The sequence below is a fragment of the Pholis gunnellus genome, assembly GCF_910591455.1.
Source record: "Pholis gunnellus genome assembly, chromosome: 11".
Lineage (NCBI taxonomy): Eukaryota > Metazoa > Chordata > Actinopteri > Perciformes > Pholidae > Pholis > Pholis gunnellus.
This window is the reverse complement of record NC_136538.1, coordinates 2,708,121-2,735,521: the sequence shown is the minus strand read 5'-3', so window position 1 is coordinate 2,735,521 and position 27,401 is coordinate 2,708,121. Positions and strand designations below refer to the sequence as shown.

Below are 27,401 nucleotides of genomic sequence, written 5' to 3'. Positions count from 1 at the left end.
TTTAGTCAAGGTTCCAAGCAAGCTGTGTTGGTACTAGAAGGAGTTAAACACCGCAGACCCGATTGGTCGAGAATCGTCAGCAGCACGACACAGAACATTCTGCACAAACCAGCTAAAACCAACCAAGCTGCTACCTTCAACGGCAGCTGCAAGTTTTTTATTTACTTGACCCAGATTTGTTTTTAAAACGGCAACCCTGCACTTCGTGGTGAGATTGACAAAGTGCAGATGTTCCTTTGTTTGGTTTCCTGTTAAAAGCATTCGGCCAGTGTCGCATGAAGAGGAAACCAAAAGGGAGCCGAGTGAGATCAGGTTGAATCAGGTTGAAATGAGGTACTTTGTGAGTGTCTTTTGATGCTCTGGTGAATAAAGTGATGCAGTCCTGCTTTGTCCAACTGAGACATTTAAGCAAGATCAGGTCGTTCCTTTCATCAGCAGATCTAGAAAAGGTCTTCCATGTTTTTATATATTGCAACGCACTTCATTCTGGTGTCAGTAGGCAAAACGTTCTGAGAGAAGCAAACACATCACCAATCATTTCTGCTCTTCACTGGTTACCTGTGTCTGAATGGACCATCATGTACTAAATGAACATCATGCTGCATTGAAGAAGACTTGAAACTAGAGATTGAGACCATAAACTCACGTTTACAATGTTTACTGAGGTAATAAATCAAGAGAGAAGTAGTCATTTTCTCATAGATTTCTATACAACCAGAGGAGTCGCCCCCTGATGGTCATTAGAGAGAATGCAGCTTTAAGACACTTCCTCATTGGCTTCACTCAGCAGAACCAGAGGTTGCTGTCTGGTTAACCCTCTATGAGCCAGACCACTGCTGACATCCTCCTGCAGGGCTCGTCACTAAAGGGGACTGGGAACTTCAAACTTTATCTGTATCCTCCTTCAAATATCCTCTTAAAACTCACTTTTGTCTTTTTCCTAATGGATGGTATTTGCTGTAATTGTTTAAATGTGGGTTTTTTTAATCTTGTTTTATATGTTATGTTTTGGAATGTATCTACTTTTATAAATTTGTTTTTACTGTAAAGCCCTTTATTTTGAAAGGATCTCTAAAAATAAAGAGGAGGAAGAGGTATTCTGGATCAGAGAGAGAGGGGAGGGGGAGAGGACGAGCAGAAATGAGAGGATGAGAGTTCAAAAGACGGAGAGGGTGAAAGCAGGAGGAAAAACAGAGAGGTGGAGGCGGATAGAATGGTAGATGAGCTGAAAGGAGAGGAGGAGGAGGAGAGTGACATAGAGATGAGGATGAAAACAGGATACCGGTTATTCTATCCTCTACACACTGTAAGTCAGGTATCATGAAGAAAGCACCATATACGCCTCATAAAACACAATGGCAGTGTATTTTACAGGCTTATTGTATCCTATAGGTTTCCATTACAGTGAACAGTTGTGTCCATCCCTTCACTTCTAAATGACTACAAAATGTCGAGCCTTCATTAAATGTCACAATGAAGGGAAACATGTGGAGTTGTTTTAACATACAGGTGCTAGTATCTGCACAGTAGGAACAAACTTCCCACATCCCTCCGGCCCCTGTGTATACAGCAGGCTATCTGAGGAACCAATCAGCATCTATTGTCTTGCTGTGTGCTTTGAGTGACATTCAGGATGATCACTTTTCATAAACACTTTCAATGTTTTACATGTGAATACAACAGAAATCGTCAGCGACCGGCCCCGGTTTGCCTCAGGAAGTGTAAGTGGATCCCAGCGGGGATAAGGAGTTGGGCTCCTCGACCCAGTAAGCTACAGATCTGGGTGATGTGGTCAAATCTGCGTTACCCACTGACACACCGTCCTCCACTTCTCCACAACTCTGTCTCTGTTAAGCCAGCAGGAGGATCTTCCAGCTCCTGCATTTCATTTGCACTCGCCACAGTGCGACTGACTTGCTCGCCAGTCGACTTGTGGTTCTAACCTCAGCATATGTTGCTAACGCCGCGGCCAGAACTCAAGTTGTTAGCGGAGCAGAGAGATACTTCTGAAACGCTCTGTGCATCTGATAACAACACACACAGAGAGACTCAATGTCTGCTCAGGTAGACATTGCTCCTCTACATCTTTACAAAGATGATAGTCGTTTCATCACATATTAATGATCTGAATGTCATGCTGAAGAACCATGGATATTATCTGCTTCATTCCACTCATCATTCTTCTTCCTTGTCAAAATCCCAAAGCCGACATTACCCACAATGCAACACGACTGCTGACAGTTTGCTCAGAGATTCAAGTGTGCGTGTTATTGTAGTCTGCAGCGGACATGAGCAGATCTTTTTCATTTCCAAACCGATGCTCGCTCAAGTGACGTCCCTTTGGGACATTTCTCAGGCTTCAGAGGGAAACTCCTTGATGAAGTCTGAAATAGGGTCTGAAATAGGGTCTGAACCAGCCTGGTGTTGTGGTCTGTGTCACTAGTGGTTCCCACTGGGAGACAGTGTTCAGTGACAGCTTGCCCCTGTCTGTGTCCTTGCAATGTGCCGCCATTGAAATAAAAAACACTGTAGATGTGCATTTATTTAGTCAATATTTCATCCGTAACAGAGTTGGGACCAGTTCACAATGCTATCAATCATTTCATGAATCATTTTGTAAAGACGTTAGTGATCCTTAAAGGCTCCCTGTGGAGCTTCAGACCTAATCGTATCAGGTGAGTTCCACTGAATGTAATTACAACTCTTGTTTGCTCACAAGAAAAATCCACATGGCACCTTTAAAGCTAAATGTCCCGTTTGTTCCGAGGGTGATGCAAAGAAGGGTTAAACTATTAAAGCCAGAAATGCTACAACTCATTTCATGACAATCTGCTCATTAAAGGAACACTTCACCCACAAAACGACGTGTTATTTTGACTTCTGGAGGAAAAGGGTTTCCTGTCGAGCCTCTGCAGTGAACGAGTACATAGTTGGATAGGATATTCTGCGGAGGTGTTTTAGTGAAGATGCAAGTGAAGCAGTGATCGTACGGCTGGATAGATGACACTTTATACTGGACGAGTTTTATAAACAGATGTTGTTATATAGTTTTGCTGTAAATGCAGACTTTAATTCATCAAGATTTAGATCTATTCCTGGATTCTCCGTGGAGACATGAGAGACAATTCAAGGTAACAGATGGTCATTTTGTGGGTGAAGCATTCGATTAAATAAAATGAAACAAATCTGGCGAGAAGGTAGCACTTGTTGAAAGGAACAGGGTGAGTCACCATGACGACCCAGAGCAAATGTCCTTATCATAGGGCAGTAGTTGTTGTAGATATCTTATCTCCATCCTTGGCCCGACTGCTAGTGGAACATAAAGAGGGGAAACAAACAGGGCATCTGTTCTTCAGTTCTGACGATTATGAAGCTTTAGATGTCACAGACATTTTCAATCATGTCGAATGAAAGTCAATCTAATTTCCTGAATTGATTGAATTAAGAATGAACTGAGCCCAACATTCATCTCATCACACAGTTGAAGACTTTCCAGAAAGAATTCCCAGCTCCACACCACATACAGTAGACAGGATGCTGCTGCACAGATTACACGGGTCACATCAGAGTAGAAGTGTTGTTTTAAACAAGGCACTGATACTTTTCTACGAGTCTTTATATCAATAATTTACCAACCAACATGATGTGAAAAGCACATCCATGCACATGTCTGAATGTACAGCTACTGTAATAACAGGGGATTCAGATTAGAGGTGTCACGATACACTGGCTTTCTCGAGGGGTGTAAGAAAATATGGATACACTTGAGTATGGCGATATCATGTTTTATGGGTAACACTATAACTACACACTATGAAGCACTAGTTAAGTATGAGTAAACACTTAATTCATCATTTATAAAGCATTGTTCCTACTCCTGTAGATGATTAATAAGATCATTTATGAAGTGTAAGTTAAGGTTTAAGAACTTATTTAGATGTACATTATTCATGCATTTATATAATGATTTAGATATGCACTAATGGTTAGGGACTATGTTAATATATGCTTTATAAACTCGTATTAACACTGCAATTCATTATTAATTAGGTAGTTACTAGTCGTTAGTAAAGCATTTGTATGTATAAATGATCTTATTAATCATCTACAACTCCTCAATAATTAGTTTGTAATATATATAATACTTAATTTACAAATGGGTAATTCATAATTTATAAGGTATGAAAACATAATCATGAAACACATAATAGACGAGCTTATTAATCAAGAATAAAACATTTATAACTGTTGTTATGAATTGCATACTAATGAGTTAAAGTAGGAACAATGCTTTATAAATGATGAATAAAGTGTTTACTCATAGTTAACTAATGCTTCATAGCGTGTAGTTATAAAGTGTTACCGTTTTTTGTTATTATATAGATTTTTAATTAAAACTGCCGATTGCACAACAAGCAGTGCTGAGATGTTGAGATCACAGAGACTGTGATGAAAACTGATCCCACTATTCTGTCTGCAGAACATATCTTATGCGTATGGTGGTGTGTTCTTTATACTGCATCACTTTCAATTATATCTAAAAATTGACATATATTGCCTTGCTTACAGTAAAATAAATCTCATTATACTGAATGGTATACGCAGCCCTAGCTTTCACCATCATCACAGTATTTACAAAAGTGTAAAGAATAACGTCATTTACTCACTCTGTACAGGAAACAGGTTCCCTCCACACACACACGCACGCCCTCAGCAGAGCAGTCACTACTTTGGTGTCTATGTCAGTCACATAAATAACGTGAGAGGGAGAAATGTGGGAATAGTTTGAATTCCATAAAGAGGACAGTTAGTTCATGGCATCTAGTTCTCATGTCAGAGCCACGTTATCACTGAGAGTGACTGGCGAGTCAAAGGAAACATCCAACCTCTCTACTAACACTCTCATTACGAGGGGTGTAAGAAAATATTCATACAGCGTTGTATCCAAATATTATGTTGTGTGATACTGTATCAATTCTCAAAAACTGTGAATTGATTTTTAACTATTAAGTTTACATGCAAAGATGCACTCAGTCAATACTTTAGTAGTACTATGATGTTGGATGTTACGGGAACTGTGATGAATGCAATTGCAGATCCCACGAGATTGCATAAAAAAGTCAACTCTTTCAGATTTGATGCATATAGTGGTGTGTTCTATATACTATGGCAAAGCTACAGTCTCACACACACACACACACACACACACACACACACACACACACACACACTCCTGTCATTTACAGTATAAACTACTGCTCTGTTCATTCTATCTAATATATCTCTACGTGCAGCTTTTAAATGTGGTCAATTAAAAAATAGTATCAATTTAAAATCACATTTTGATGATGGCTCTTGTTATACTGTTATTTACAGTATTGAGATGTTATCATTATTGTGATATTTTGTGCCACCGTGATATCGTGACATCCCTAATTCAGATGAAGTAAAGTGAGAGCAGAGATTAGACCAGACTTCTGTACTGTAGACTCACATAGCCAACACGTCTGGTCCACAATGTTGAGCTCTTAGCCAGCAGGATCACATTAGTCAGATCTTGCAGTGAAAGTAAGAAAAGGCAGTTTAGAGCATGCTGTACATTTTCATTTGTGTGGTGGAAGACCTGCATGACGGTCACAAAAGAACCACTGAGAGTCAAATCTGGAGGCTGTGAAGGGCTTTAAGGCACTGTGTGCACCAGACGTCAGGCCGTGCGAGACTACTTCTCCAGAAAGAAAGACAAGTGTGGAGCAGACAGAAGGAAGGAGGTGCTACTGGAGTCCTGCAGAGAGAGCTGGGGCTGAGGCCCCCTGGGCATGTTGAAGCAGCAGCTGCATGGCGGTCAGCAGGAGTGAGATCCACCTCTGTCTTTTGTTGCTGGGTTGCAGAAGTGAAGATTGGAAGAAAGCTGCAGTGCATGGTCAGCCTGACGTCCATCCCTCTTTTTCTGTTCTCTCTCTTTCTCCCTCAATGTTTCTCTCTCTCTCTCTCTCTCTCTCTCTCTCTCTCTCTCCTCATGGTAAGTGGAGGTGCGGGCTTGTGAGAAGCCGGTGATTGGCTGGTGTAAGAGTGTTGAGATTGGAGATGGAGAGACAGGAGTCGGAGGAGTCTTGGTGTGATGGAGGATTACGGTCCAAACTGTTTATGACTACACTCTTAGTCCATAATGACTGAGGATCTGGACACAGTTTCACAAGTGACTGACCATTTTCATCTATTGGTGTAACGCGAATCAAGGACGGCTGCAGTGGAGGGAAATGTAGCACTACAGTCCTACCTTCCACATCACAGGATCTCCCATAATGTAAAAGATAAGGGTCACCCCAAACGGTCCCGTTGTCATAGTCTGCCTTAAGCAGAAGTATGAAATAGAGAGAAGAAAGACAAAGTCTTACCTCGTCTGACCAGGTATGGTTTGGTGTAGTCCCAGCTCTCGTTGTCGTTCTTAATCACGTTCAGACGGGTTGGCTGTTGGTAGAAAGATGGAAGAATGAATCAGGATCCAGTTAAATGAATCAGAGAGAGACAGGAGCTGCATTCTTGGTCCACTTGTTTTCACTATATACATTAATAACATCATCTCTGCCGATCCACATTGTAAGATACTATTTTATGCAGATGACACAATTCTCTCTTTACATACATTTGTTTTAAAAAAGAAATGCAGAGAACACAGGAGAATGCAACCCAGCGCTCCAAACCATCCAGAGTTAGAAATTGTTGAATGCTACAAATATGTAGGTATGTGTATGTGTTTCTTCCTCTATTGTTCAATATATCCTCTGTCTGTTTTATTATAGTGATACTGTACATACAGTAACTAGTTACTATTTATTTTGTCAGTAAAGTACTGGTGGTCTGATTTCCATCATAACAACATCTCAGACAGAAATGAAAGGTAATCAGCATTTACTATATATATATATATATATATATATATATATATATATATATATATATATATATATATATATATATACATACATTACCGTTCAAAAGTTTGGGGTGACTTAGAAATGTCCCTATTTCTCAAAGAAAAGCAGTTTCTTTCAATGAAGATAACATTAAATTAATCAGAAATACACTCTATACATTGTTAATGTGGTTAATGACTATTCTAGGTGGAAACATCTGGTTTTTAATGAAATATCTACATAGGAGTATCTGGAGCATCACATTTGTGGGTTGGATTATACTCTCAACATGGCCAGAAAAAGAGAACTTTCATGTGAATCTCGCCAGTCTATTCTTGTTCTTAGAAATGAAGCTATTCCATGCGAGAAATTGCGAAGAAACTGAAAATTGACAGGAAATTGTCTGGGTGACCCCAAACTTTTGAACGGTAGTGTATATATATATATATATATATATATATATATATATATATAGATAGATAGATAGATAGATAGATATGAATAAATTGAATTTATGTTATCACGTCAGAGTACAAATTAGAAAAGCACATTTCACATTGTACTCCACGTTCTCTCAACATTTCATCATCATATTTTAATATGATTTAATATTCATATTTTATTGATAGTGATTTGGTTTTGAAGCATACATTCTCAAATCACTAAATGTGGGATTTTACCACTAAGAAGAACATCATCAAGGTCAAACCATTTCTCTTGTGGGTCTGGTGCGTCTCATACAAACCCTTCAGTTTGCCGGCATGTCGCTATCAGAGTACGGAGAACAGGTTGGAAATACTGAATAAAAAGAACTGAAAATATTCATGCTGTTGTTTACTTGTCTTGACTATTGTAATGCTCTTTAATGGGCGTTCCTAGGAACCTACGAAGTGATTTCTGTGACTTACTGAAGCTTACATCAACCTTACAGAATGACTTGTGACTGCTGATGCGTTTCCTGTCTCTTACCCGTGCATATTCAATCTTGAGTGTACAACAACCAGCGTAGATGTCAGCTCCGTTCAAAGCAGCTTTGGCCTTCTGAGCACACTGAACTGACTCAAACCTGCAGGAGTGGGGTTAAGGAGAAGGCACATTCTGACACACAGGTACACACAGATACACACACGTGTTCACACACGCAGTAAGGATACTCCACCATGGCCTGGATTCCATTTCGTTTGAAGATGACGATCCTAAGCACGCTGCCGATGGGGTTACACACTGTGTACAGAACATCCTGGACCGAAAAGGAGGAAAAAAAGAAAGACATTTGACATTCAACACAATCTGTACATTTCTATAGCTGCAGTGTGTCTTAACCTGCACAAAGCGCAGACCTCAGCATTTCATAAATACCATTAAGATGCTGTAGTTGCCAAGAGAGAAATAGAACTTCCTGCTGAAACATCTTCTGGTCGTTTTTTAGGGTTCTGGTAAATTCTCTTGTTTTTTGACACTCAGTAAATTAATTATCACTCTGTCAGATGATGCAAACAGACATCGCCAAAGTATCTAGACATCCCAACACTCCGTTCACCCGTCACTGCCTGCAGAGAGGTTGAAAAGCACTATTTTCCCTCACCAGAAGATCCTTGTGCTATAGACCACATCGATTGTGCTTTGACAGGCACATCTCACACTTAGCAAAACGTCCTTGGCAGTCTTTAGGAGTGAGAGACGCATTGCAGAAAGAGACAGACGTCCTCATGGTGAGGAACCAAAGATGAAGAAAAACCTCAGAGGAACGCTCTCCAGACACTTGAAGCTTCTTAAATCTAGTTTGTTTGACGGGCAGGGAATGACAAACAAACAGACAGTTTGTAGTGGTTTTTAGACTTTTCAAGGTGTTTTTATAAAAATAATTATTTATCAAGTAGCACAATATTTTCGCTCTCTTGCCTTGTCCTTTCCTCACATGGACATGTAATCCTACACAACAAAACCAATGGCTAAATGCTACCTTAACATTCAGGGGGATTTAATTGTGTTTTAATTTAATTGCGTGACAAAACAAGTATTTATAAACTTCAACATTTAATAGACAGTTTAAATTAGTTCCACCGTAGCTATACACCAGTGTAGCGGTTATGCTGCACATGGAACAAACTGCCAGAAGACCTCAGATGAAATGTTGATGTGTGCCTGTGATTATGTTCTATGCTTTTATTGTATTTGATGTACTTTGTATTTTCTTTAATGTTGTTTATCTGTTTATTTAACAGTAGATGTTCAGCTTTTATATGTTGCTTTTTGTCTTTATTTATGTAAAGCACACTGACTGCCTGTGTACGAAATGTGCTACAGAAATATAATGTGATGCTAATTACTTCTGTAAATGTTTCAACCCATTGTGCTTTTGTGTCTAAAGAGGATAAGGAGTTGGGCTCTGTGTTTTTATCTATTCTGTGGACCAATGTCTGCTCCTGATTGGAGTTTAACCCAGAGAGTCCATCAGAGGACTCCGCCTAGGCTCATACAACCAGGGTTACAATATTGTAACCTTCGTTGTTTGCACTATAGATTGTTCTCAAGTGGCAGCGCTTTACTTACACATGTGGGACTTTTAGTAAATAATCACACACGTACGTATTTCCATCTTGTCCTCCGTGTCCCTTTCAACCCCTCATGGTGTGTGTGTGTGTGTGTGTGTGTGTGGGTGTGTGTGTGTGTGTAACTGAGTGTGCGGGTGGAGGGAAGGGAGCAAAATATTTCCAAGGGACCTATTAAAACAGGCTCTTATTGAGAATGGTCACAGCTAATGGAATAAAAGATTTACTTGTATTGTTCTTCCTGTCCATTGGGACTTTGAGTCTGCAGCCTGAGAACAGCAACTGCAATGCTGGGTTGAGATGCTGGGTGGGGGATTAAGAGAATAGGTCCAGGAGTTGTCCCTGTTTGTCTCCAATGATCTTGCTGGCCTGTTGATGACCTGTGTCAGCTTGTTCTTTTGTTTTGCTGGGAGGTTTTCATTCCACTAACAGTGTTGGTGGTTTGTAGACCATGGACAGGTTGTGCTCTGTTCAAACCCATATGTTTCCTGAGATGAGGGAGGCTCTGTCTTGCTTTCTTGTAGATGTTGTCGACATTGTCCTGTAAAGTCCTTGGAAGTGGGTGACCTGCTCCACTTCCTGGCCCATACATGCAGCACATTTAAGGGTGCATTATATTTGTATTCACAATGAGTTCTAGAACAAATCCACTTACGATATGAAAAGGCCACACAGATGCAAATATGTATGTGTGTGTGTGTGTGTGTGTGTGTGTGTGTGTGTGTGTGTGTGTGTGTGTGTGTGTGTGTGTGTGTGTGTGTGTGTGTGTGTGTGTGTACCGTGGTTATAGGGTAGAGGGGATTCTGTATGGACAGCAGGAGGACCTTGTTGCCACTGTTGGGGTTGTCAGCGTTGGTCGGCCTGGTGATTCTCTTGGAGGTGGAGTAATTAAAGTACGCCTGTTGGCCTGATGAACAGATAGATGTAAAGATTAACACGCACACAGCCTGCTACATACAAGCACTAATCAATGACTTCAGTGAGTCTTCACAGTGAAAAACGCTGGGAATCAAACCTGCGATGTATACGGGCTCCTTGGCTCCACAGGACACACAGCGGTCGGCGCTCTCCACCGCAGAGAACTCCACCAGGGCCTGCCGCTTGAACGGCATCATCATCACATAGCTGAGAACATTAAGATAGGACACACACATGCTGTTCAGATCTTTTCCACCCGTCACTGGACACATCAGCTCCTCAGCCAGCTGTACTACACGTCCTCCACCCTTTGGGAGCATCAATCCTCCACTCACATCCTCATAGATCTGAATAGGTATCGGAACCTTTTTTGTGCTGCTGTCAACTTGGAACCGAGGGTAGAAGCCTTCCTAACGCCAGTGAGGATGTGAAGGTCTTCTCTGCCTTCTTTTCATTCAAAACAAAAGTAATGACAGACGAAGCGATGAAAAGCCGAGTTTAAACTCGCTGTAGTGAAGTCGGCTCGCCTGAAGATTACGTAATCACACGATCACATGACTATCACAAATAGTTCACTGATAAAAGCATAAAATGTCTGGGGATTATTCAAAGAAGGTCAGTTCACTTGTAGATGCTTTAGAAACAGGTCTTCAAAATCTTCCTTTGAGATAATATTTTGCAGCCAACAGGATATTCAACCTTTGCTTCTTTATAATGAATTTAATAATTAACTTTCTTCTTCACAGGTCTTGTATAAAGACAATAAAGTAGTCCATGAATATGAGAAATGAGTTTACAGATAATCACAATCCCTCTTCTCTATAGTGGAGGTTAGTTTGTATGGGTTAGAGTTACACCTACAGTCTATGGTCATATCTCTGAGTTACACTCGTTGTCTTTTGAATTCTTCACAGGTCATTATGTTTGTGCGCCCTCTGGTGTTCAGGAGAAGAATGCAGCGCACAGTGCAGAGAGTGTGAACGACTCAGTTCACGGTCGGAGCTCATATTCTATAGAACTTCATGGTCGGAGCTCATATTCTATAGAACTTCATGGTCGGAGCTCATATTCTATAGAACTTCATAGTCGGAGCTCATATTCTATAGAACTTCATGTCGGAGCTCATATTCTATAGAACTTCATGTCAGAGCTCATATTCTATAGAACTTCATGTCGGAGCTCATATTCTATAGAACTTCATGTCTGAGCTCATATTCTATAGAACTTCATGGTCTGAGCTCATATTCTATAGAACTTCATGTCGGAGCTCATATTCTATAGAACTTCATGTCTGAGCTCATATTCTATAGAACTTCATGTCGGAGCTCATATTCTATAGAACTTCATGTCTGAGCTCATATTCTATAGAACTTCATGTCAGAGCTCATATTCTATAGAACTTCATGTCAGAGCTCATATTCTATAGAACTTCATGTCTGAGCTCATATTCTATAGAACTTCATGTCGGAGCTCATATTCTATAGAACTTCATGTCGGAGCTCGCGCTACGGCGTCTGGAGTAAAAACAAAGCTTTAGCATGAAGGCCTTTTAAAAAATCTGTCAAATCAGTGCAATACGATAACATTTGTGTTCATGTGTTCATGTGTGTGTGTGTCTCACATTTTGCTTTTCAGGTAAATGAGAGGTTAATAAATACTGCAACATGCAGGGAGTATAAATAATGGAGAAGGAGTCGTTTAGAGTGGAAACTGCAGTATCATAAAATATTTCCTTCAATTATTCAGAATCTGTCATTATTTCTACACTAAAACTACTGAACATCACTGTGTGTGATATGTGATAATAACGATGATGATAAAGAATCTTACCCATGAGATTTTAAAAGCTAAACTTCCTCAAGAAACTGACCTCTCAATGCATGACATGACCAACAACTAGAAGAAGTACACATCCTGACTATTTAATGACAACACACAAACATCCAACTGTGAATGAAAAACTAAAAGACACTGATATTCCTATAAAACTCAAATGTGTTTTAATTTATGCAGAGCTAACAGCTTTTGGACTTTCTGTTGACCTCTCTCCCATACACAGATTTTTAAGATATCATCTTGTAATTAAAAGTTAAAAGTTGGTCTTCTACTTCTACTACTACTCAATTTCAATTTATTTTTCACACACTCCGCTCACCTGGGACTTTATCTCGTTATGGGGGACGGACTGCTGCACAGGTCCAGAACATTGAGATGGAGCTCAGCTAGATCGGTGCTATGCTATGCAAACGTTGTAGCAGCTCCATCAACACTGAAAATAACTTCATTTAAATGTAAATACCTCAGCGATGTTTTCATTTGTACCATATGGTTTCGTGCGAATGAGACAAATGTCAATTGACTTTGTATGTGATAGTTGCACGAATAAATCCTGTTGTGTTTGGTGTGAACGCAGCATTAAAGTGATAAATGAGGTCCGGCCCTAAGAGGGGACAGCACCACTTTCTTGCCTTTCCTGCAGGTATTCTAAGAAGAGAGAAAAATATTCTTCGAGTGATATTTGAATTTCTCTATATTTTTGTCACCTTCCACCTTCTCTTTCCATCCCTCTCTTAAACACACACTGTGCTCCGTCTCTGTCCTTGTTTCAGTTCAGTTCTGACGGTTAATCAGGCATGCAAACTCATCAGTAATGAAAAATGTGACAGACGCACAAACAAGTTGCTGTCTCACCATATGGACCCAAATTTCTCCAAGGCATCTATCAGGTCTGCTTCCACCACGGCCTCACACAGACCCCTGACATGGACCACGGGGCTGGGAGAGATACGATGGGAGTCCTCGCCATTATCCTGCAACACACACAGTCAACCACAGTTACACACACGTCCAGCTCGTCTGCAGCTTGCTTCATTTGCCTACCAGAGGACCCAACACAGAGGTCTCTGGCCAAACAATGCTCGGTCATGCAGCAGAAAAGTTCAAGCTGCCTCAGCTTTAGCCACAATGAAATGCAATGTCATACAGCAAAGCACTGCGTTGCCTTTCAAATGCATAGAGTTGCACATGTTAACATTATAAAAAATATTATGCTACTGTTCCTTAGGGATGACCCCCAAAACCCTGTTCTAAATGGAAACCAGTTCTAACTTAATCTAAGCACCTGGAGTATCGATAAGGTCCGGAGTTAACGGCTCTGCGATCAGTACTTCAGAAGTTATGGAGGGGGAGATGTGTGGGAGTGGTTCAGGAGAACGGTGCCAGGGTTAATTGGCACAGCTGTAACCTGTTGCTAATTATCCCTCATTCTTTTAAGCAGTAGCCGGCTGGAGCTCTGGTGGCAGAGCATATCATTGCCAGAAATACACACTTGAGCGAGACAGGTTGAAGAGGGAGTTGAGGAACTAAAGGACATTTACTACAATATATGAAAGAAACAGGATTGAGCAATAGAATTTAAATCACTGAAATGATGAATCTCCCTTTTGTTTTGTAAGGGGATAGGGTACTCTGGTCTACAATCCAACACAGTAGGTGGCGGGAATGCACCTTTCACTGGATGCCATAAAACTTAAAAGAAGAAGAAGCTCTGGTGGCCGGGGACACACAGAGGACAAAGAGAGAGGACCACCAGCCCATGAGGAGCGGACTGAATTGTGGACGCTGGACTGCGTGTGCTTCGAGGGGCTGGGCAGCGTGAGAGAGCGCACGGCAGTTGACATTTTCTGTTTGCAATAAAGCACATTTGGGTTACCACATTGGCTGCTGTAAAGTGTGTTAATGTTGAGGACCCGCGAGTAGCAGTGAGACGGCTACACTGTCAAACAATAAAACCCTCACAAGTAAGAAAGCAAACGGCAGCAGTTTATCACATGTGACCAACAAGCAGAACATCAATCTGCACAAATGTTGGGAATTGATTTTTGAAGCGTAAAGTAGAAGCAGAAGTATAAAGTAACTACACCAGTTGCATGACTTCAGGTCCCCACCTAGAAGCTAAAGGCAGACGGTGTTCAGTGTGATGACATTTAGGAGTCTCATTCAGCCACTTGTTAGAACCAGCCTTTTTTAAGACCTTCAAAATTCACATGCGGTGTTTCATGTCGTAGAACGAAACATTCTAATCTCACAAATGCCACACTTGTTTCATTATTGTGTCCCATCTTGGCGCTTCCCTCTCCTTGTGTCAATTCCTTGTTAGTTGTTTCCGGTGTTCGTGCCTTGCGCCTGTTTTTCATCATTCAGCATTCTTTTTGTTTTGGGATTTATTTCCCACCTGTTTTTAGATATTTACATTTAAGCCATGGCTGAGGAGCTCTTTGCCCGAGTGGCTAAGGGAAACCCCCGATTCTGCTAGCCTTGTAGCATCTAGTCCACTAGCTTCCAGCTAGCACAGCATCCTGTCTGATCCTGACCTTGGTGACTTTGAGCAATTCCCTTTCTCTGTAACTTGCCTGGCTATCTCTTCAAAGTATCTAGAGCTTGGAACCCCGAGAAGGAAGTGTTTTTTCAAGCTGCAACGTGTCTTTTATCAGGGGTCCCAGCCAACGTCAAGCCAGTTCCTGCGTTGGGGGTCTTGGCCAACATAAAGCCAGTTCCACAGTCATGCTCCTTCTTTCTTGCAAGCACTCTGGCTGACATCTGCTAATCATTTCCTCTTGGCGGCCTGGCCAACAACTGCTCCGGGTTTCAAGTCCAATAGTCGACCCTCGTTAACTGTTCAATGATCGTTAACTGACATGATTAGTGCCTTGCATGCAGGGTGCTGTGGTTGAAGTGCCTAACAAGCTGCCCAGCTGCAACGATGACCGATGCACAAACAGGTTGAATCCATAATTAATGCCCACTGCAGCGTGCACAAAACAGGCAACCTAGTCCCGAGCTGACCCATCTAACGGGAGGGTTAGCCGACACAATGATGCATGTATTGTTGTAGACACGTGCACTTTCCCAGTACATCTCCATTGCATCAATGATCTGAAAGTCTGTGAAAGCATCTTGAAGTAGCATTTGTGACTACGTCTTTCCTATTTTAAGGTTAGAGAGTTTACTATTGTCATTTTAGTTGAATAATGGCATTTTCATTTTAGTGTAGGTTTGTTGTTTGGGCCTTTGACACCATGCTGCTTGTTGTTTGATGTGTTAGGTTTAATGTTTTATAATATGTGTTTCGGCTGCGCCCAGTCATTGCATGTATTCCCCCAGAGAACAAGCTGCAGCTAGATAACCTCTCCCACTAGCCTCTAAAATGTAGAAGTATTTTAGATAGAGACCCAAAAATGTGGGACTCTGTAAATTGTAAACTTCTCACAGCAGTACATGTGTGCACAAACTCCTCCGAAAGTGAAAGCATGCCGGAGTACTTCAGCAACTTGTCCCTACCAAAGCTCGCTGTATCAGTATCGCCAACACGCACAACGGCTTTCTGTTAGTTGTTGTCTTTTCAAATTGAATTTCTAAATGTTTCTTCATTGCCTTCATGTAAAAAGTAATGTTTGCACCGCTGCTGTCATTCAGCTGTTCTATAGTTTCTGTTTAATTAAACGGCCATGTATTAGTGAGGAAAAGGCTTTAGCTAACATTAACAGTTGTTAGTCTGTAAATTGCTTTAAATATTCCCGACATTGAGGAAAAAATACATTTCATTATCTTAAGTGATGAAATGAATCCATGTTATAACTATTTGGTTTTTTTAAGTAATTAAGTAGAAGTACTGATTCTCTAGTTCAGGGAAAAGAATGTTATGACATAGTGACCAAATTAATCTGTCACAGCAATCCTTTTGTATTTCAAATCCAGTATTTTCTGATCAAAAATAGGATCTATTATCTGGTTTTTAAGGGAAGATATTTGAAAAACTTCTATTTTGGGTATATTGTTGGATTAAATCAGGTATTTAAAAAAACATCTAGAATAATCAATAAATGAGTTGTTAGATTAATCGGTTAATTAAAAACATACCCATTACGAGCAGCCCTTTGATAGGTAAATGTCTAATTGCATTGCAGCAGTCAATGGTGACCAAATGTTTGGCTTTGGTTTGAGAAAAAACAGACAATTCAGGCTTTTCTTCATAAAACTTCACAAGACTCCTCAAAGGGACCAAGGCCTATCCTGGTCCCCAAGTGTCTGTGGTCTGTGTCAAGGTGAACCTCAGAGTGACCACCAAAGCTTCAGTGGACCATCAGGCTGAGATCTACGAGGGAAAAGCCTCCCACACCAGTTTGAAAGTGATGCAATTTATAGCATTGAGCTGAGAAGGCTTAGCAGAACAATAGACTTCTTTCTGTTAGAAAATAAATTAGTGGAAGTTTGAAGGAGCTCCATATCTCCCAGTGTTTCTGCTTGAGTAAATATAAGACAGTGGTGGCAAGCAGGAAACCAGTGGTCACTAAAGAGCAGAAGGCCATGCTGCAACACAAGAAGGCTCTTTTGGACTGTCAGTCATGAATATGGAGTATTATCAGAGATAGACAGAGACAGAGAGAGAGACAGACAGAGAGACAGAGACAGAGAGAGAGAGACAGACAGAGAGACAGAGACAGAGAGAGAGAGACAGACAGAGAGAGAGAGAGAGACAGAGAGACAGAGACAGAGAGAGAGAGACAGACAGAGAGAGAGAGAGACAGAGAGACAGAGACAGAGAGAGAGAGACAGACAGAGAGACAGAGAGAGACAGACAGACATACAGACAGAGAGACAGGTCAAGTCTAATCCTCACACTTTCTTGTCTCATGTTTTCTGTCTCTTTCCAACTTTGATCTTTCCCCTCTTCTGATTGTCTCATTCTCTCTCTATCAGCTATCCCTTCCCCCATCTTCCTCTTTTGCGTCCTTCTCATTCACATTGACATTCCTTTTAGTCTATCTTTAGCTCATCTGAGTGTTTGGAGAGGAAAATGGCACGAGACTAACTTTAGTCTCTGTTGAGCAGGCTGCTGGCTTCTGTTTCACACATATTAGCACTATTTATGGACAACACCTAGCATTCACATTGTTTATCAGTGTTCTGTCTATTATCTGCATCTGAAATTAAGTACTTTCAGATGCAGATAAACTGGCTGATACAATTTATCCTCTTATTTTCCTTCAATGACTTGTATTGATACATCTCTACTGTTGAGGCAAACCAGGTGTTCCTACAGTAGCTGTGCCATATTCATTTATCAATAACACCAGCACATGGTTGTCCTTCAGGGAGAGTGAATGTGGGCCCTGGGTGTATTATAAACGTCTCACCTTCATTTTGTATGTCAACAACACAACAGTATGGAAGCAGGATGCTTTGCACACTCACCAGTTTTATTTTTACAAGTGTGAAACCACTTCAAGCTTCAGACCAACTGGGACATGTGTAGGGCTGGACCATAATATCGGACTGCTGGACTTTTAGCTTGTTTGGTCGGTATTTGGTTTCTGATTTTGGAATATTTGTTCATGTTTTCTTTACACCCCTTTGGATTACCATCATGCATACAACACACCAAAAAGCGGCGACAAAACGCTGGCGTTTAGGGAGAAAACAGGATTATGAGGGAACGTGTGCACACAGAGGAGAGAGAGAGGACACGCTGAGTGCAGTACAGAGTCCACACGAGACTCATGGACTCATGACACCTTTTGTGAGAAAAATCATGTCTGAGTGTGACAGAGAAAATGTAGTGCTTTAAAGTGACACAAGTCAGTGCTGCATACTGACACTAATGCTACCGTTTTAAAACGAAAACGATCTCCATCCACACGGCTCAGCATCGTTTCCGTCCACACTAAACGCCTGAAAACTAATATCACGTGACTCTTCACGTACACTGGGCATGATGGTGGGTGCCGCTGTAAACAGGAAGTAGATTGGTTGCTTAGTTAAAATAAATATGACAGAGTAATACAGTAGTCTTTAAAAATGAAAAGGTCGTGTTTGATACTTAAGATCTTCTCTAAATCTTCCTCTATGAACTCAGTTTGTGTGTTTGGACTTCACAATAGTTGTGCAGAACAAAATAAGCATTACTGAGAAAAGGAAAGTCCTCCGTTTTGCTGCTAGTAAAGACAACAAGGTCACACCTGTAATCAGTTGTCCATGTTGAATTAACCTGGTAGTCGATCGATAATCAATGTTGTTGTTTGTGAGCTTCTGGGTAAGGGTCACGTTATAGACGTGTGACGAATCAGGGAAGGACACGTCATGACCGCTAAGAACCAATCAAGTAGCGAACGTGTCTGTGGGCGTCATCGTTTCTAAACATATCCATTTTCGACCGTCCACACAAATACGCAACCCTGAAGTTTTCAAACTTATCCGTCCTCGGGAGCGTTTTCAAACTCCTCCGTTTTCGGTGCTCGAAAAGTGTGAACTCAGTGTAAACGTAGCAAAACAAATGTTTCAAATGGAAACGTAGTAGTGTGGACGTGGCCTAAAAGTCCAATATGATCAGAAGCCTAACACGTGAATTCACTGTCCAACAATGATGTTAACAGAGAGAATAGAGCTGAAACATGTGGTTTAATAATCACAGAGAAAGTCCCTGCACATTCATTTCTATTAGATGAGAAAAATATAATATTGTGGCTTTTTTGATTGACATTACTTCACACCTGAATGAACTGAAGTACTTTATTTTAAGAGTTACATTTTTCAAGTTTTCTGTTATGTAATGTTTTCGTTGAGCTGGTTTGAATACCCCTGCTCTATGTGCTGTGCACTGCATCAATTTCCAAAACACCAGAGGGCGAACAAACATAATGAACTGTGAAGAATCAAAAAGACAACCCAGAGATATGTCCATATTCGGCCATAGGCTGTAGGTGTGACCGGCAAAAAGACATAAACCAACCTCAAAATGACGAGGAGGGAATTCAATTATCTGTAAACTCTGTAACCGTTTGTATCAGTGAACTATTTGTGACAGTCACGTGACAGAGTGCTCAGTATTGGGGTTTTATTATTTTGACTAAGACACTGACGTCCTTGCTTCCATTTTAGTCGGTTTATTTCTGTTCATCATTATTTTGTCAATAAATGTTAATCAGTTACTCCTTAAGTGTTACAGCCGCCGACTCTTTTCATTTTGGCAAAGGTCAAACTGCAACATGCTTGTTGCAGTTTTAGGATGATGGATTAGCAATGGCTGCTTTTTAAAGCACCTGCTGCTATTCATCATTGAGCAGGGAACAGTCATTTGTTTTGAGCAGTTATTTCTCCTTCTTACAACAATATCAACAATTTCACCCCTATGTACTTTTTATAAGAAAAAACAATAATCAAAGACATTAAAGATCATTTTCAGCTTTATTATTGTAATATACTATGTTGTCCCTATGACATTTGTAGTATTGTGTCATATGGAATCTTTTCTGGTCTGAGTCTTCATGTTGACACAGTGCAGTCTGAGAATACATCTTTGTACTGCAGCCTGCAGAACAGCTGGACAGCCACCATCTTCTCACTGCTCTCAGAGATGTAGTCATGCTCTTAGTCATCAGCTCGCACATTAACACAAATAGCGAACACTTTAATTCCCCGAGCAACGGTAAATCCAAACCAGGATTGAAAGTCTGGACTCTCATTAATAGCAAAGCAAGAGGCTGCGTAGCTTTGCAGTACTTAGTGTTGTACTTTGTGTCGGTAGGTTCCGAAACCAAAACATTCCATCAAAGTGTAACCAGCAAGCTCTGATTTGTGGTCACACTTATTATTAAGAAAGGTCACAGAACTGTCCCTCCTCTTTGAACTGAGTTCACTGGATTATTTCACACAATTCTGGATGTTTCAGTTCTTCCCTACTGGCTTTAAGTTGATCTGGAGCGGTCATCGTAATAAGTAGTTAAAGGTAACTAATCCCAGTTACATGGTTGTATGCCTCCACCAACCAGTCATGTTACAGTTTACCACCATCCGTCCAATCATCATCATCGTCTGTCTGTCCAAAATATCATCACTTCATCTTTTATCATCCTACCATGGCCTGCCCCCCCAATAACCTCCCGCCCTCCTTTAAGGACGAGTTAATTTTGCTTAATTTATTTACATGCCGGCATGTCACGTCTGTCACTACATGGTCGTGCGTTTAAAATTCCCCTGCTCTCTGTATCGCACATGTGCGCGCACGATGCAACAGTCGCTCTCCTGCGAGCAGCTTCTCCACATCAGTTGCTCCATTCAGTGCTAGAGCACATTTTTCTGGGGGTGTCATCCAAATAATTCACTTCAAAGTTCTATTACTGTCCTCCGGTTGCAAAAAGAAGTCTGGTTGTATAGAAGTCTATGAGAAAATGACTCTACTTCTCACTTGATTTATTACCTCAGTAAACATTGTAAACATGAGTTTATGGTCTCAATCTCTAGTTTCAAGTCTTCTTCAATACAGCATGATGTTCATTTAGTAAATGATGGTCCATTTAGAGTCAAACAGACCATAAAGCAGGGAATGCTTTAGGGCGGGGCTACTGTGATTGACAGGTCTCTGCCAGTGACGTATACGGCGTCTCTACGTCACTCCTTCGTATTTAAAATATGGAAACGTCTGTTCACTGGTTTTGAAAAAACAACAACATGGCGACGGCTGTAATCAAAGATGGTGACGAACTCAAGGCTTCAAAACCTCAGTCTACAAACCAATGTGTGGCGTCACGATGACTACGTCCTCTTCTTATATGCTGTCTGTGTTAGACCCGGCAACATATCACGGCTTCTACAGAATTGCATACATTTTGTATGGGATTATTAAAATATATTTTTGATACATTATTTTGTGGTAACAAAATCTTGACCCGGACACTTTTGAAATCGAGATTTTGAACCTGAGTAAGGGTGTTCATGCTTTATTTCTCTGTTTTCCAAATTGGCCCTGGGGCGAAGAGCTGCCCAAGGACACATCAACACGGACTGGAGGGTAACCTGACAGATCTCTGGGTTCATTAAGATTGATGATGGCCAGTAGTTCCCATGACAGTTCGTTGTCATTTTGTCTCTGTTACTGGAGTCTGTAAGGCCTATGAGATACACTCATAAACATTGGAAAAGAAAGCACGTGGATTGGATTAGGTGCAGACCATCACTGCCCACGACATCTTCCAACCAGCCACCCAGCCAGAGCAACCGTACCGAGACCCACGGAGGGCAGTGTGACCACCACGGTAAGAGGGCTGGGATAAGAGCTAGGCTGGCCCAGCTTGGACCAAAGGTTGTTCCACTACCCAGCCTGCTCCTGTAACATTCCCAGTGAGTTCAATGGGTTTTGGTCTGATGGGACAGGGATTTAGTCATCATAGGTGACTGCCACCTTGGAACGATTTTAATCCAAACCAACCAGCCCAAGTTGAACAAAGCTCTGTAGCCGGTCCCAGCTCTAGAGGGGTCTGATGTAGGTGTGACAAACTTCTTTTTTTGTGCTCTTGTCTTAATTTTAATAGAGGAGTGCCACGCCTAAATGTATCTGTCCCACAGTGAATAAATGGTTGAGGGAATGAACATCCCTATGAAGCCTTCTTAATCACACTCTGGTGATCAGAAAATGTGTGTGTAACTGTGTATGTGCATGCATACCTGAGTGTGTGTGGAAACTAGACTACACGCATGTCATGTTGATTACACGGCAAGGTGATACCACCTTCACTCAGGAGTCGTGCAAGCACACACGTTTGTCTTTCTGTACTTGTGGGGACCCTGATTACAGAATGCATTCCCTAACGCCAACCGTAACACATCACAACAGGACACATTTATCACAAGCGCCTCACCTTTCACCTGAACTAAACCAAGTCTGGACCTGCCAAATGTCCTCACAAAGGTAGCAATACACACACGTGTGTGTGTGTGTGTGTGTGTGTGTGTGTGTGTGTGTGTGTGTGTGTGTGTGTGTGTGTGTGTGTGTGTGTGTGTGTGTGTGTGTGTGTGTGTGTGTGTGTGCATCCTGTAATGGTGAGACAGTGAGAAAGGAAACACAGTGAACTAACACAGTGTGGTTGACAGCGATAGCCACACGTATACATTACAGCACATCCTTCCACTGAAACCAAAAAACTGCTCACTTCTCTCGTTACTCTGCTGGTTCTGAAAGTTGGTACCGTTGGTACATACTGGCAGAGTCCCCGGGAAGAGTGCCGGGCTTTTGAAGTAAATTTGACAAAGTGACCAAACGGTTGAAGTACAACTTCTGGGGCCCAAAAATGTTCTCATACACTTCCATTGGGTAAGAGATGTCTGCATATCAGAAGATTATTTTTTTGTGGAGGTAAATCAACTTCCCAATATGAGCAGTGGTCTTTTTAGTAATTATTAACTGGGGTGACCCAGGAATGTCTATAGGTGGCCACTAGGGATGGTAATGTCCATGAACAGAGCACAGACATTTTTTAATGCATTAACATCGTACTAATATTTAGCCAACGCATAAATCAATAGGCTACATGCACACACATAACTGTTAATGGCCGGTCTCTAGAAAAGTAGGCTAACATTAATGAGAAATAATTAAGACCTTTGTATGAGCTCATTTACAAAAGTTAAGTAGTCAAAGTAGCTCAAAACAAAAATGTATTATGTATTATGCAAACCCTAGATCCAATCGCCCTCTAAAAATGATCTCAAAAGGACTAATCAGACGTATACAGTATACCATACATTATACCATACGCTGTTATAATAGAACAGTTAGCCTGAATGTTTTGGGAGCAGGTTGTGATCATATTTAAGACGGTTAAAGTCGTGGACTTTGTTGTGCACAACAAACAACATTAACAGGCTTAATCTGAGGGGACTTAAGTAATATGGATCATTACAGAGTTAGTATGATGTGAACATTTTGATCAAGCAACAGTGTGCTTAAATATCTTCAGGAGTCGAGGTCCATCCACCTCGACTCCTCTCTACGCTGACGAGAATGAACGGCAGGAGGAGCATTTACTCTGTTTACACACAAGAGGGTGGGTTGTGTGTCCGTATCAGATCCCAACGGCTGTGACAAAACCACGGCTGTGACAAAACCACGGCTTGATAGCACGGCTTCAAGTGCTATCCTGCTCTGTGGCTTGCATGTGTTTGTGTTGTTGCAGAGATGGCACAGCATCCACCATACAGGCACAACTATACCTGCTGGCCAAACACAACCGCCCCCCAGCAAGGTTTAAGCCAATGACGAGGCAGAAATATTGCCACTGAGCAACTTTCATAGGAATGAACAGACCCCCGCTGACACTGTAATTTCTCTTTATTTGATATGGACATCACAGTAGCATTAGAATTGTGACATACATTTATGCACAAAGCCCAGATGCACTGTGTTAAGTGTTTGTAGCAAAATGCTAATTTACAACACCTGTATCCAGTTCTCTTGATACATCCATGATACTACCTCCAGGAAAAAGCCATAGCCATTAGCATCAGAGTCCTGTCCAACTGCTGTTACTCAAGACTTCAGTAACTTAGTACAATCAGGGTTTTTTCAATAGAGCTTTCTGAAAAAGTGGGAAAAAAAGTTTAGGCTGTATTCTAACATACAAAATGTCATCATTGACCATGATTAGTGGTGTAACGGACCATTGTCGATCCGTACGGATCGCAAGCATGTGTTTAATTCCACAATTTAACGTTAACCATCAGAGTGTAAATAAAGTTTCACTGACTCAGTAGAACATGTGTTTAGTCTCTGATCTCTGATAATGTTTCATTGTAAACAACCAATCAGTGTTTAAACCAACAGGAGGAGAGCTAGTAACGTTAGCCGCACCGCTAACGGCTAACCAACACAGGTTCACTTCAGTTACATCATGATGCCTTCAGGCTCTGCTCAGTGAACATGAGTACTGGCTGAAGGTACATTATAACGTTATCACGATGTGTTCACATGTTCTCGTAACATGTAGTTTTGGTGATAAACTTGAATAAATCCAGTATCGGAGATGTTTTTATATTAACATAAAATATATATTAGAGATAATTATGAGCTGTTTACACTAGCTCTAATAATACATCATTAAAACTACTAATGACAAGATTTGTTTTAATCAATGAAAATACAATCTTATTTCCTTATTTGAGTAGTGTGTTTTTATGAGGAAAAAAACTGTATAAACATATAATGTACATGTATTGATCTCTAAAAGTTATATTTGCAAATTTTTTTTCTTTTGTGCTGATCCTGATCTGTGATCCTGATCCTGATCTGTGATCCGATATGTGACTCCGATTCGTGGTACGATCCGAAACGTGACGGTTATGATCCGTTGCACCACTGACCATGATGTGTTAACAAGTAAAGAACGTCAACAAGTTGAAATGTTTGAAGATGTTCATTCTTTACTTGATGTATGAGGGTTGAAATTGAAGCACTTGAGGAATAAACCCATCAGTGAAGCACTGGAGGGGTTTAAACATCTGCTGTGACAGCAGTGGAAATGTTAGCTGAACATTAATCAATGAGTCCTAGTTGAAATGAAAATGCTGAACAGCTCCATGTAAAGAGAATGGCATGACAGAAGTTGAGACATCAGTTGAAAAGTAAGAGATGGAAGCAGCTGACATGTCAGCAGACGTGTAACCAAGTAGTTCAGATGAAAAGAGATGAAGGTAAATGTAAAGAATCACATCCCTGTGAGATGAATGGAGTGAACTGGAGGACGTATTGTTGAGAAAGGCTGGGCTGGATTTTTAGTCATTGACTTCGGTATAAATGCAACAGAAACAGGAAGTTCTGGTTTCACTTTGGTTCTCTCGGTTGATACAGTTTGTGACGAAAACATCATTTTGACAAGCATCAGTTGAGGTGTTGCTGCGTCTCCGTAGACTGTTAGCCTGATCCTGATGCAGCATTGTTTAGGAGAGGTGCTACATGACAAATCAAATCCCATCTTTCACCCAATCCGCTTTAAGTGGACCAAGTAAGAATGTATTCATCTTCTAAGTTCACAAGAACATTTCATCAGGATTTCACTTCTCCATCATTCTTCTGTTACTTCACAATTTCATGGGGGATCTTAAAATGATATACATTCTGACACAAGTGGTGATTGATGATTCAAATCAAATTAAATCAAATCATCACTGCATTTATAAAATCAGTTTAAAATACATAAGCATTTGTGTGACTTCCTTTTCTCACAGAGCTTCCCCTATCTGCACCGTCCTATTTCTACTGCTGGCCTCCGACCAGAAGCTGAGCAGCTACAGAACAATGGCCACACATTTTCTCTGACGGAATGGAGAGACAAAATTAATTTGACAACTGCTAATTTTCAAACGGGCAAACTACAAGAGTCATGTGACCTGCAGTTGTCAAAGCAACCCTTTTCCTGGATGCACTGGTGCCATTTTTTGACCTGCACCGTTGGTGTATTGGTCCTTCTCCCTGTTCACTTCCACCACAGCTGCAGCCGGATCCAAACAGAAGAAAACTGATCTTTAATTCTGCCAAGGAGCTTCTGTTTTTGCTTAGATTCTTAATAAAGCGCACACAAATAGTTCTCTACGATATATGCTGATTAAAATTAAAGGAATGCACAACAGGAATGCACTAGAGTTTGTGTTTTGTTTGTCTTGTGTTTGTTGGGTTGAAAATGGGCTTCATCTGCATTTGGTTGTGCATCCCTGCGTTGCATAATGACAATAAATGATCCTTGAATATATATGTGCATGAATATGTGCCAGAGCAGTCAGAGCAATATAAAAACAGGCCTTGAACTTTATTACCATCCTGGAATTGGCTCCTCGCGGCCCGATGCTTTGAGTGAGTGCACAGTAGCAGAAAATAAATGAAGAGCAGCCAGATTCAAATACTGATATGTCAGCAAGTAGCTACAAGCAATGTGAGCAGAGTCCCTTAAAAAAAAAAAGAAGAAAAATAAATGTTGCTGTGCATTTTGTAGGCACACCACGCTGGGGCTACATGCTAGGAGGAAAATATGCAATATGGTTGAATGTAGTGTCTATTTGTGGTAAATAAACAGATATCAAAGTGTGCTCAGTTATTGACTAATACCACATTACCTGTGCTCGTGCCACGTCATCTCTCCAGCATCCATGACACTGCCAGATGGCTGACATGCTATTTTTAGGCACCAGTTCCGCTCTGGCATTCACTCTTTCATCTTGTCACACTTTCCTCCTTAAACCATGCAGAGTAGTCTAGTGAGGCAGCACCTGTCTAATAAACCTCACTCTTATGTGTGCAGATTCTGACCAATCAGACGACGCCCAGCAGCGAGGGCTCTGTCTGATTGGCCAGAGAGTTACCAGTATGGTGGGTGTAAGGCAAAATAGCGCCTACAGACACAATGTAATTCAGTACGTTTTTACTATATCCCATTCTTTCACCATGTGGTTCCTCTTACTCACGCCACAGACTGATCTGAACTCCTCCACGTCCCTAAAAACCAACCATACCCTGAAGGAACACTTCATGGTTTTCTTACAGTACCCACAAATCCTGTCCACTGTCCCTTCAGTTCACCATTGGTGTTCAGGAACACATTATGAGAGCCTGCAGACAGATGGTGATAAACACTAGTTGTATCTGTACTTCTCCGGTTGCATGTTTGACAGAGAAGGTGTGTTTGTTGTGTCATTAGGGCTTCCATGCATTATCTGGACCCGCTTATCTTATTCAGGGTAGCGGGGGGGCTGGCGCCGATCCCAGACGACTTTTAGCAAGAGACGGGTACACCCTGGACAGACAACCACAGGGCTGACAGACAGACAAAAATTCACACCTTCAGGCAATTTAGAGTCAACCATGAACCGACTGAAGCTAGCCTGCATGTGTTTCAACCAGGAGGCAAACTCCGGTTCTGCTGAGTGAAGCCGGAAGTGTCTTACATCTGCATTCTCTCTTGTGTCCACCAGGGGGCGACTCCTCTGGTTGTATAGAAGTCTATGAGAAAATGACAACTTCTCTCTTGATTTATTACCTCAGTAAACATTGTCTGGCATCGCTACGTCATCTAAGATATGGTAACTTCTGTTCATTGCCTGCAAAAAAGCCAAGATAGCGACGGCAAACTAAACCATAAACCATTTGATATTCAAAGCTCATACAATGTCTCAGATGAGAGTTTGTACATTATACCTC

General features: G+C 41.2%; 1 protein-coding gene across 1 annotated transcript in view; it reads right to left on the bottom strand.

Moving 5' to 3' along the window:
* Positions 1–27,401, bottom strand: part of LOC306703349 (heterogeneous nuclear ribonucleoprotein L-like) — a gene marked incomplete at its 5' end in the record, with an annotated part of 44,327 nt that overhangs the window by 15,242 nt on the left and 1,684 nt on the right. Inside the window, 6 exons of the mRNA XM_079169292.1 lie at positions 6,396–6,468; positions 7,884–7,980; positions 8,069–8,154; positions 10,246–10,373; positions 10,482–10,591; positions 13,076–13,194. Coding sequence (XP_079025418.1) covers positions 6,396–6,468; positions 7,884–7,980; positions 8,069–8,154; positions 10,246–10,373; positions 10,482–10,591; positions 13,076–13,194 — 613 coding nt within the window. The remainder of the gene's footprint in view (positions 1–6,395; positions 6,469–7,883; positions 7,981–8,068; positions 8,155–10,245; positions 10,374–10,481; positions 10,592–13,075; positions 13,195–27,401) is intronic.